Source organism: Lytechinus pictus, unplaced genomic scaffold, assembly GCF_037042905.1.
Source record: "Lytechinus pictus isolate F3 Inbred unplaced genomic scaffold, Lp3.0 scaffold_19, whole genome shotgun sequence".
Taxonomy (NCBI): domain Eukaryota; kingdom Metazoa; phylum Echinodermata; class Echinoidea; order Temnopleuroida; family Toxopneustidae; genus Lytechinus; species Lytechinus pictus.
Window position 1 is genome coordinate 16348044 of NW_026974140.1, and position 13175 is coordinate 16361218.

The following is a 13175-nucleotide window of genomic DNA, read 5'->3' on the forward strand; positions in this document are numbered from 1 at the left end:
CATGTCGTCACTGTGGTAAACTACAGGATCTTACCTGTGTCTTGTTCTGATGAGAAGGAAGTCTGTAGCTGGGACCTTGTGTTTGTAGAGTGGAGCTCTGAAAAGATTGTTCTCAAATGCTTGAAGAGACTGACCAGGTCTCAATGAACCAAGGAACGGTGAGCTGTGGACGTTGACCGTCTCACCGTATTCATACAATGGTGGTTTGGCATCTGAGCTTGGTTTCTATAATCAAATCAATGTCAATTAAATAGAAAAGATGATATCTGATACTGATAAAACTTAGAAAGTCAAAAGGGGCCTAAGCTTTCGATCCTAGCAGAATCTTTGTCGGAGGCAAAATGACAAACATATAAAGTGGAACAACCATAATATAGACCACAGACAAGCTACAGTAACACTAGAACCAAGGAGACAAAAGGGGCATTAGCGAGTAGAGAAGACTAATCAGGTTAGTGAAGGGGATGAAAGAAAACGAGTAGGCAGACACAAAGGGAAGTTAGTGTAAGTAAGGCCAGTAAAAGACCTCAAGCCAAGAGGGATTAAGATAATGAGGCAGGCAACATCAAACAGGATCTGGAACAAAACAGTGATAGAGGGTATGAGGAAGAGATGAATAAGAAGAGAAAAAACTTAACGGAAAAAGAAAGAAATCACAAATACTTATAAAGATATGACAAATTTGACAAGAATTTGATCAATATCAAATCACTAATGACTCACTTACCAAATCGTATTACGTAATACCATTTTTTCAAATTCTGTATGAAATATTTGCAAGTCGTAAGAAAATCCATTTTTCAAACTTTGAATTCATTGTTGAATAAAAAGAAAAGAAAAACAACAAACTTGTATCTTAAGATACATGTTGCATGAAATATTTGATCTCAAATCTAATAATTATTGGTAAAATTAAAAATTACATTAAATTTTCAAATGAATTGGTTAATTAAAATGATATAACAGGTACTACAATTTTTCTAAGGTTGGAATTTTTTAATAATATTTCAGAATAATTCACATTATTCATCAACACTTTAGACAGGCTTCCTGATGAAAATCAGTTTGGATGACGGTACTTTGTTTTAAAGAAAGATCTTGACTTTCATTGATTTATATGAATTGAAAATAGAAGATTAAATCAGTTGACATTTATATAAAATTTCCAAGGACTTCTAAAACCAGTGCATCCTTTTAGTACTATGTGCCCATGGATGACTCACCCTCTTGTAGTAGTTAGTGATGCGTGTTGCCATGCCAACCTGCATCATCTGTGGTGGGTATTCTTCACAGTATTCAGTCATAATAAGATGACCATCCATACCAGTTAGATCTTCTACTGTTCTCATAAAGAACATCTCACCTCCTCCTGAGGCTTGTCTCTCTTGTTCTCTTTGCTGTCAAGTCAAAGAGATAATGTTATTTTAAAAAATGCTGAAAACATTCTTAATCCCATGAAAGGGTTGTGTATTTTCATTCAGGATCAAATATATATTTTTTTCGTTTGCAGCTATAATTGCAAACCTTAAGGTCAGATAGGAATCACCTGAGACTGTTCAGCTAATTGGTCACTTGATTGCTGCAATAATGAGGACTACAGTCATAAGTGAACGCTTAAGTTAAAACTGAAAGGATTTGTTTCTATTTTCTTGTTTACATGAAGAATCGTAAAGCTCTCAAAATGGCATCGCTTGAGCAGTTCATAAAGTGAAATGAAAAATAAGGGTCACACATACAAAAGGGTTGATCATTTCATGGAATTGCCCTTATGCATGTTAATATTTTAAACCACTTCCTCCCCATGTAAGGCAAACTTTTTCAGAAGGAAACACATCCCACTTCGGCATTGTTAGCCATGACATTAAATCACCTTTTCTAATATCAATATCCAAAAGATGGGTAAAGTCAAGAAAGAAGGGACACAATCAAGAGATATTTAAAGCATTTGTACCTAAAAATGTAAAATGGCATACATGTACAATAATTTCACCACTGAATGAGGAACATGATGATTCCTGGACTCTTCATGAAAATAGGAGCAGCTAGCTAGTACTGAATGTATTGATATAGAAACATGGCAGGTATGTCTTCTTTTAAAACAGGACTACACCTTACCCTTGCTTTCTGCTTGATCCTCCCAACAAGAGGGAATACTCCATGAGGTTCATGGAGCTGAGATATCACCAAAGTTATATTTCTTGATTTGAGGATTCTATCTTACCCTTGCTTTCTGTTTGATCCTCCTAGCAAGAGGTAATACCCCATGAGGTTCAAGAGCTGAGATATCACCAGAGTTATATTTCTTGATTTGAGGATTCTATCTTACCCTTGCTTTCTGTTTGATCCTCCTAGCAAGAGGTAATACCCCATGAGGTTCAAGAGCTGAGATATCACCAGAGTTATATTTCTTGATTTGAGGATTCTATCTTACCCTTGCTTTCTGTTTGATCCTCCTAGCAAGAGGTAATACCCCATGAGGTTCAAGAGCTGAGATATCACCAGAGTTATATTTCTTGATGTGAGGATTCTATCTTACCCTTGCTTTCTGTTTGATCCTCCTAGCAAGAGGGAATACCCCATGAGGTTCATGGAGCTGAGATATCACCAAAGTTACATTTCTTGATTTGAGGATTCTATCTTACCCTTGCTTTCTGTTTGATCCTCCCAACAAGAGGTAATACCCCATGAGGTTCAAGAGCTGAGATATCACCAAAGTTATATTTCTTGATTTGAGGATTCTATCTTACCCTTGCTTTCTGTTTGATCCTCCTAGCAAGAGGTAATACCCCATGAGGTTCAAGAGCTGAGATATCACCAGAGTTATATTTCTTGATTTGAGGATTCTATCTTACCCTTGCTTTCTGTTTGATCCTCCTAGCAAGAGGGAATACTCCATGAGGTTCAAGAGCTAAGATATCACCAAAGTTACATTTCTTGATGTGAGGATTCTATCTTACCCTTGCTTTCTGTTTGATCCTCCCAACAAGAGGGAATACCCCATGAGGTTCAAGAGCTGAGATATCACCAAAGTTACATTTCTTGATGTGAGGATTCTATCTTACCCTTGCTTTCTGTTTGATCCTCCTAGCAAGAGGTAATACCCCATGAGGTTCAAGAGCTGAGATATCACCAGAGTTATATTTCTTGATGTGAGGATTCTATCTTACCCTTGCTTTCTGTTTGATCCTCCTAGCAAGAGGGAATACCCCATGAGGTTCATGGAGCTGAGATATCACCAAAGTTACATTTCTTGATTTGAGGATTCTATCTTACCCTTGCTTTCTGTTTGATCCTCCCAACAAGAGGTAATACCCCATGAGGTTCAAGAGCTGAGATATCACCAAAGTTATATTTCTTGATGTGAGGATTCTATCTTACCCTTGCTTTCTGTTTGATCCTCCTAGCAAGAGGTAATACCCCATGAGGTTCAAGAGCTGAGATATCACCAAAGTTATATTTCTTGATGTGAGGATTCTATCTTACCCTTGCTTTCTGTTTGATCCTCCTAGCGAGAGGTAATACCCCATGAGGTTCAAGAGCTGAGATATCACCAAAGTTATATTTCTTGATTTGAGGATTCTATCTTACCCTTGCTTTCTGTTTGATCCTCCTAACGAGAGGGAATACTCCATGAGGTCCTTGAGCTGAGATATCACCAAAGTTATATTTCTTGATTTGAGGATTCTATCTTACCCTTGCTTTCTGTTTGATCCTCCTAACGAGAGGGAATACTCCATGAGGTCCTTGAGCAGAGACAGCACCAAAGTTATATTTCTTGATGTGAGGACGATGCCAACCACGGAGTTTGATGGGACCCATGTGGGTTGGGAAGTACGGCTGACGAAGCTCTACTGAAGCGGTGGAGTGCTAGGGAAATACAAGACATGAGGATTAGCTGATGATATGCATTTATATTTAGCATCTCTACTGAGCTATATATTGAGGAAGGAGTTGAAGATGTATGAGAAATAAGTTTTGTTTTTATAAATTGGAGGACTACTGTATGACTATGTTACAATTTATTACACGAATTGCACATTTGAGATCCTCGTGCTTTAAGTGCTCTCATTAAAGACAGTGATAGCTCCACAATAAAAAACAGAAAAACAAAGTCATACTATAATGTAGTGATCATAAAATGTTTCTCTTTTTCATGTCATTGAAGCTATAACATACATTGAAGGATTGTATTACCAGAAAAGTAAAACATCAAAGCGCAGCTGTAATCAAATATTCATGTATTTGTTTCCTTGTGAATAACAAAAGTAAGAGTTGATTAAAGGAAACATTTTTTTTTCTTCATATAAACCAAAGTGGGTGAGAATATTACAAGGCAGAAACATTGAGCGAAAAGATAGCTAACCAGAAATATTTTTACAAATGTTTCAGTTTCATGCTGGAGTGAAAATAATCTTCTACTTATGACAGCAGACATTAATTAAAGTAGTGTATAAAATACAATGTTAGTGAACTCAAATCAATCAATTAATGCTACATGTACACAAAGATAAATTGGGATGTAGCTAGGAAAAGAAAACCAGATTTCTCTTCAAAATCTAAAATGCCAGGTAGGAAATAGGATACAGTATATGGAATTGACTTTGATGTGATTTGAGAAAAAAAGCACAACTTAAAAAAAGGTCTAAAATTCTTAATTTGATAGAAATTATATTGTTAAACTTCTTTGATTATTCTCGATTGGTTGCTGGGGTGGAGTTTGTTTTTAATAGTATATTCCATGGCTGTGTCACATACAGCTTTGCATAGCACCTTACAAATGTCTGATCCCCATTGTTTTTGTGTAAGGAGAATTTGGACAATTGTATAAGAAGGCGAATGAGCAAAATTGGCATTTTTTGTTCAAAGGTCCCTTTGGTAGGGGTCAAGCAATTTTCACTGGGTTGTAACCAGTCCATGTGGATGATTCACAAAGAGTTAAGTATGACTTAGAGTCGCACTTATATTACTTGAACCAAAATCTTTCTTGAATCTAAATATTTGTCACTTCCTTTACCAAATGACATATAAGAACAAGGAAGTTTATATATCATTTCATGTCTTTTTAAAAAACTCAACTTCCTTGGTGAAAGCATAAAATTTTCGCTATCTCGGAATATTTTTTATTTTACCTGTAACTTTAATACATGTCAAGGAAATAGATCCAAGTTCTTTAGTTTCTGTTGGTAGTCTAGCATTGCAACTTGGCTTTTTGAGCACCTGGATTTTGTAACAAAGGGATTGTCATAAACTGGAAACTAAATGACCTCTGATTGGTTTCTTCTCTGTTCTTTGGAACATAGAGCATATGAAACGATGATCGTGATTGGCAATTTTTATCACAGTCCCTGGATCAGCTTTGTAGGTGGGTTGATAGCAAGCTGTAACATTTCGTTTGTCAACGGTGCAACATGAAGTCCAATGATTCATAACGATTCACTTAAAATCTCTAGTTTTTGTAGAAAATATTGGTTGAGTGACACTTCTAGAGCCATTCAGGGAAGCATGAGACTAATGTTGTCATTAAAATCATTGGACACAACTACAAGAGCAAACCATGTCAAAGAGAATTTGATGGAAAGCTTTTGGAATCCTTGAGCTCCTAAGAGAAAAAAAGGCCTTCATACACTGAACTTGTTGAAGATGAAAAGACATGCTGCATTGCAGTCTGAATGATGCTCTCTTCTGAAAGAGCAAATACTTGAGAGACCACCAAATCCTGAACCGAAATTCTACTAAATACCCCAGACCTATGATGACAACTGATGGGAACATTTTGATGAATAAAAGTGGGAAATTCATAATTTTGAAGGAAATTTATTATGCACTTTGTTCCATTAAGCTTGAAATCTTCTTTATACCATCTCGCCTGCTATTCTGCAGGTGAAATAACTGACAAACAGGATTGTAAAACTTGATTATTTCTAACAGATCACAACCTTTCATTCCAGGATGACTTTATCACTTTTACTAACACCCCATTGTTCATGGATTATGTGTGTGCTATTCTTTCTATCTGGAGGATTGTCTGTGAATGATGGTGCATCAGGAAGAAATGTATTAGGAAACTGGAGCTTGGTCTCTTCAAGTGGGTGCGGGCTCGTTAACACCAGCCATGGTGTCTATGCTAACTGCCAATGGCGTGGTCTTCAATCTATTCCTCAGGACCTTCCACACAACACAATATCACTTGATCTCAACTACAACCTCATAAGAACCCTCTACAATGATTCTTTTACCTATCTTCCAGACATCATCACACTTATACTCAAAGACAATCAGATCACGTTGATAGAAGATGGCACCTTTCAGCCTCTGGGTAATCTCAAAGAACTAACACTGGAGAATAACAAATTAATGTATCTACCAACAGGTTTGCTTCATGCCAATAAACTTCTATCAGCTCTCAGCCTTCGTAATAACAAACTGACCTCAGTCCCTACAGATTCTTTGCCATGGTCTGACAATATGGAATCATTTAGTCTGGCTTTCAATAAAATCACTTCCATAAAATCTCTTGACTTTACACCTCTTCAGGATTGCTCACTGAAATTACTTGACATAAGTTGTAATAAATTGAACAACCTTGCAACAAATACTTTTGCAGTTATAAAGAGCATTCAATATCTAGAGCTTCCTAATAATGTTATACAAAAATTTCACATTTCTTCTATTTTAGGAAACAATGAAATAAATTATCTGGACTTAAGAGTATGTTACATAGATAACATAATTCCACTTAACCAAACCCATGACTATGTTAACAGCTTTCCAAAGATACAACTCATACATTTAAAAGATAACATGCTGAGCTCTATTCCAGAGTTTGTGTTTTGGGGTTTTAATCATACAAATACTTTATCACTTCAGCATAATCGTATCACAACTCTATCTAACAAAACTTTTTGTGGATTAGACCAGTTGGTTGTTTTGGACCTATCTCGTAATCAGTTAACATCCTTGCCACATGATATGTTTTACTGTAATACATTGCTGCGTCAATTGCGACTTGATCAAAATGAAATTGGAAGGTGGTCCAGCAGTACAATATCCAACCGATGCTCTATAAATTATTTAGACCTGTCTCATAATAACATCAAGGATATTGAGATCACGAACCAAACACTCCCCTCCCTGGAAACTCTGAATCTTTCTTTCAACAAATTTCAAATGATCAAGGAATTCCTACAGGGATACACCAATCTAAAAATACTTAACATGTCTCACAGTGGTATTGAATGGTATGAGAGTGAATGTCCCTTCAGAAATCTCAAGGGCCTCAAAGAGCTATACCTCACTAATGAAAAATATCAAGTACTCAATATGGTAATCTGCAATGTGAATGCTCTACGTATACTAGATCTATCATTCGGGACTTTGACAGTTATACCTTATCGCAAACTTCCATTTACAAATAATACATTTCTTATGAAATTGACCATGCATACAAACAATTTGGAAAGCAAAGACCTATTTCGTCACACAAACTCCACATCACTTTTTTCCGGACTTGATTCTCTGTTGAGACTAGACTTAAGTGGGAATTACCTTGATATGTTAGATGCAGGAACTTTCAAACCCTTAAAGAGACTTGAAATGTTGTTCCTTTCTCAGTCAGCTATTAAAGTACTAATACCTGGTGTCTTTGACAGCCTGACTTCTCTCAAAACACTTGATCTTAGCAACAATGATATCTCATCAGTTTCTGGAAACCTATTTATAAGTCAGACTCAGCTTCATGTTTTGAAAATAAACTCAAACAAACTTTATTCGATTCCTATATCTCTTTTCAAGAGAACCCAAAACCTGTACAAACTTTACATGGAAAATAATAAAATCTCCAAAATAGAGCAAGGAACAATATTTCCTATTAACATCACAATGGATGTTTCTGGAAATCCATTCACCTGCACATGTGAGTTGAGCTGGTTTGTGAAGTGGCTCCGTTCAAGCAATAGTGAACTCAGTCATCCCAATGACACGCTGTGCTCACGTTCTTCCTTCAAGGACATGGTGAAATCACCAATCCTGTCATTTGATCCTGATCAATACTGTGGAATCAATATCCTCCTAATAACAAGTGTGTCTTTGACAGCTCTTCTGGTTGCAGCTTTTGCCTTGTTTGCATACTGGAAACGATGGTGGTTCAACTACAAGGTGTTCCTTCTTAGACTAGCCATCTGTGGCTACAAGGAAATGGTCCAGGACTTTGAGGACCAGGACTATGAATTTCAGCTCAACCTGATGTACCAAGAGGAAGACCAGGAATGGGTGGATGATGTCATGAAGCCAGTTTTACAGGAAAGGTTTCCACATCTTGATAGAGTGGTCTATGGTGACGATGACCTCCACCTCGGGATGTTCTACATCAATGCTCTCCATTATGCTGTTGAGAACAGTTTCAAGACTGTCCTCCTGCTAAGCAACAATTCTGTGCGTGAAGCTTGGTTTATTACCAAGGTACGTATAGCCCTTGAAGAACTAAATGACAGCAGACTGGACAAGATCATACTGTTTTTCCTGGAGGATATCAATGATGATGATCTGCCATACCTGGTCCGACTATTCCTTAGTAAGGACAAACCTTATATGTTGTGGACAGATGATGAAGATGGCCAGGAACTATTCTGGGCTCAGTTTGAGAAGAGTATGAGAGCAAATAGGGAACTCAATAGTGTTATCCCTATATGAACTAGAAAATAAAGTTACGTAAACAGAGCCCCAATATTTGAAAGTCAAGTCACGATTTTTGTTTCCACTTTGGATTTCATTCGCAGGTTCTTAGAAAGGATGTTTATCTTTTAATAAAATGATTGTTGAATATGAATTACATCTACAGAAAAGTTGCATATATGCACAGCACTTCCTTGAAAGATCATCTGACCACTGGAAAACTATGCAATGCATAATTATTCCCAATCCCAATGCAAATTGTGTGAAACTAGTTTCTACAGGGTCTCAAAAATGCAAATTTTGAAATTTTCTTAAAGAGCAACATGAAGACTTATTTGTTTTGATGTACATTTGAATGAAGTTCTATATAAATATATCTCTCTGTTCTTTCTCTGTCTTAAAGCAACTTAAGCATTTTTATCAAAGAGGACGTGGTGCTATAAAAATATAATGTCACTTATAACATTCCAATCTGATTCAAATGAAATTCTTCACATCTGCTTGATGTATTTTACCTTATTGTATCAACTCAGTTCATAAGTTTAGTTGACAGGGTTTGTAAATACACCAGGCTTCCACTTCATAAAAGTTGGTAACTTTGCCATCCAAATTTAACTTTCATGGAATATTTGATTTTGATTGGCTTTGAGCATGGTTACCATGGTAGTTACAATTAAAGGTTAAGTTACCACAATATTAACATTTATGCAATGGTGCACTGGTACATCTTAAGTGAGTTAATAATCTTAAGTGAGTTAATAATAATAAAAATAATGTTACATTGTCTTGCTTAAAGAGTAAAGAAAAATATAAAGTTGTATAATTTGTAAATATTCAAAATCCATATGCTATTATAAATTGATTGTAAAATGAATGGTTAACTGTAGGTTTTGAAGATGATTAAAAATTGATTGTTAAACGAATGGTAAATCTGTAGGTTTTGTAGATAATGAATTGAAAAATTGTAGATGGTTTGAATATGATTAATAACAAGTTGTTGCATGATTACTGACAGGATATTTGATAAGTTGGCACAATTTGTGTGTTCATTATATCTTATTGGTTAAACAAAAATCACTAGGCATAAATCTGTCATGTACTATATTTTAGTGGTAAAAAACATTAAAATTCTTGTACATTAGAGTTGACTGATAATACTAAATTTGTTACATGAACTATGAATGTCATTATCTAAATGAATTTTGTGAAAGATTTGATATTGATTGAAAAAAAAATGTTTAAATTGAATTGTTACATGAGAAATTTCAAACATTGGCTTCAAATGATCCTTAGAATAGTCTATACTTGGTTCAACACAAATTATTTTCATTGAATAGGTCTTTAAATGCACTAGGTCATTTTACCATTTACTAATCATTTACCATTTACTAATCTGAAAATCATGCAATGTTTGCAAAGGTATCATTTCAGATTTTTGTAAAAACATTAAAGACAACAAATGAGTTCAGCTGCTTTTTGTTTGTACAACTGACTTAGTGCTATTATAGTAGTGATGGTTAATAAAATGAAACAACTTGAAAAAGATTTGATGAATTTCAATTGTATCATGATTATCAGATTACACAGTATCCAACAGAAGTGAGTACACCCCTAGTACAAATTAGTACATAATAATAATTCTTCACATTGATGGCTTTATATTGTAAGCTTCACAGACATTGTAGATGGGACATTGGGTTATAAATGAAAGACACATATTGGATATTAATATGCTGAATTCTCAAATACTACCCACATATCAAATAATGAGAGTAACAAAAGTGAGTATACCCTGTGTTATATCTCCACTGACAATGTGATCACATCGTGAGTAATTATGCCATAATTTTATAAATACATCACTTATTATGAATACGGGAATGGAGGGGGGTTGGTTGGACATCCATGCCCCCTCTACATCTATCTGTCAACTTGACAGAGAAACAATTGCGTTCAGAGAACACCTGTATTTTGCACCAATAATATCACTGTCTTGTAAAATTCATGAATTTCAATTGATTATTAAAATCATTGCAAAATTAGTTCAGCAATGTTCACATTGTCAATGGATATAAAATACAGAGTGTATTTTTGTTGATTCCAATTTTTTATTTTGACTATACTATTTCCGAATTCATCATATATATCATCATTGTTCTTATAATACTCAGAAATTATTTCCTTGTGTAAATCAATCACTCACACTCCCAATCACTGCACACTAATACAGGGTAGATTATCCTTACCTGTAAATCAGATGACATGTTTGGTCTTAGTTTGCCTTCACCCAAGTTCTTAGGATAGTAGTTCTCATCGTTAGAGATGTTGAAGGGATTCTTATTCTCCTGCTGGTCATTGAAATCCTGGAATATAGAATGATAATGCAAATAGTGAGAGAGTTTTATTAGTGAATGATCCCCCTTGCTCATCTTGAATAAGTGTTTTTAAATCAATCATTCGTTCATTTTGCCAATTATTAATACAGTATGATATGAAACATCTTATAAGATATAACTAAAACAACTAAGACACCAACAAATAATAAATAAACAATTGTTTAGACAAGGTATCAGCATCAGACTTTCCTGTTGAAATAAAGGAAAGATAGAGGAATATTATTTAGGTACACTGACGCATAAACTATCCACTGACTAATGTATGTCCACATTGTAATATATTCTCTGAATGATTCGAAGTCAATAATATAAGCCTGATAACTATTTTTGAAAGAAAATTATACAGTCTATGAACTCATTTAAGGTACACTTGTCGACAAAGTCCACAAGTCTAAGTATCGTTAAAGGGATGCTCCAGGCTGAAAAAATGTTATATCTAAATAAAGAAAGTAAAATTCACAGAGAAAAATGTTGAAAATTTCATCAAAATCAGACAACAAACAACAAAGTTATTGAATTTCAAAGTTTAGCAATATTTTGTGAAAACAGATATGCACATCATCATGAATATTCATTAGGTGAGCTGATGTCACATCCCCACTTTCCCTTTTCTTACATCATTACATGAAATCATAATTGTTTAATTTTTTCATACATGTGTGAATGATATGTCTCCCTTATAATGAAATAAGTTGCAGCAATGAATATCTCATGTACTAAATCAGTTGTCAATCCAATATTTTAAGTACTTGGTAGAAAAAAATTGAATAAACCTAATTTAATATAATAAAATACAAAAGAACAAGTGGGGATATGACATCATCAGTTTGCTCATTGAATATTGACAAAGACATGCCTAGAACAATTTCACTGGAATAATGCAAATCTTTAAAATGCCACAGCTTTGTTATTCCTTGTCCGATTTTGATGAAATTTTCACTGTTTTGTTTGTCTGATTTTTCTGCATCTCTTCAAAACATGTTATTTTCAGCCTGGAGTTTCCCTTTAAGAAGTCAAATATTTTTGGTGCAATGTACTAACTTCGTCCTGATCATCCGATCTCGTCATCCCACTCTTCTCCATCACAATCTTTGATTTCCGAGGTTCTTTCTTCTCCTTTCCACTGGCAGCCAACTTATCAGGGTCAATATCATCCGGTATCCTCAGTATGATGTTCTCATCATTGGGATCTAGTCGAAGGACAGGCGGGGTTGGTATCTTATCCATTGCCTCATGGTCCCAGATGATATCATCCTCCCAACGATGGTAGACGAGCTCTTCATTATCAGCAGGGAAGATGGAGTACCACATACAATCTGATTTCTCTTGAGCTTTCAAACAAAATGAAAGATTAATCATTAAAACAAAATATGTGTGGTTTCAAGTTTGGTGTTGGAGTTTGTGTTAAAAGCACAGTTCAGATTGCCGTCCCTAACTTCAAACCTCAAATCGTGTCAATTATCTAGCCTTACACTCTGGTGATATTAATCCCAGCACAAACTTCATTTATGCCAATGTAAATATTGACCCAGTACCTAAATAGGTAATTCAAATCTTTGAATGAATGAATCTGGCATCCTTTTTTTTCATCTTTATGAAAAATAAGACCAAAAAGAGAAAAAAAGGAAGCAATGCATATCTTTATAACATTAATATATTTTAATTGCATGTATATTTCTACAACTGATAAGTAAATAAATGATAAGCTGTTGGTTAAAAGTAAAGCATATTGTACTATAAATGAACGAGGGAGTATTATTTCTGAAGTCATGCATAAATGTATGAATCTTACTGGATACTGGGAAAACTTATCTTAAACTATCCAATATGAAGGCCAGGAGTGACTTTGAATTTTGCCTACTGAAAGACATGACTAAATGACTACAATGTTCTTAACCTGGTGAGTGTTTCATCAAGATGTTTGCAAGTTACGAATGACTAATGATACTTTCTTAAGCCAATCTCACACTATGCGATTCGTTGCGATCTGAATTTCAAATTAATTGTGATAACATTTGATATGGATATTCCAACTAATAAAATATTACGGATCAGAGTTCAGAATAGTGGTAGGACTACTGAAATCGAAAATTCAGTCCAGTTACAGCC

At 34.9% G+C, this 13175-nt stretch overlaps 2 protein-coding genes across 2 annotated transcripts in view; one reads left to right on the forward strand and one right to left on the reverse strand.

Annotated features, from left to right (window-relative positions):
* LOC129260454 (transcription initiation factor TFIID subunit 1-like) overlaps window positions 1-13175 on the reverse strand; it is a 53803-nt gene that overhangs the window by 31944 nt on the left and 8684 nt on the right. Inside the window, exons 10-14 of the mRNA XM_064114638.1 lie at window positions 12108-12397; window positions 10917-11033; window positions 3694-3867; window positions 1224-1397; window positions 35-225 (exon numbers count right to left, since the gene is read on the reverse strand). Coding sequence (XP_063970708.1) covers window positions 35-225; window positions 1224-1397; window positions 3694-3867; window positions 10917-11033; window positions 12108-12397 — 946 coding nt within the window. The remainder of the gene's footprint in view (window positions 1-34; window positions 226-1223; window positions 1398-3693; window positions 3868-10916; window positions 11034-12107; window positions 12398-13175) is intronic.
* LOC129260801 (toll-like receptor 13) lies at window positions 5992-8688 on the forward strand. The gene is made up of 3 exons (XM_054898771.2): window positions 5992-6455; window positions 6765-6835; window positions 7529-8688. Exons 1-3 carry the CDS (start codon window positions 5992-5994, stop codon window positions 8686-8688), a joined length of 1695 nt encoding a protein of 564 aa, XP_054754746.2.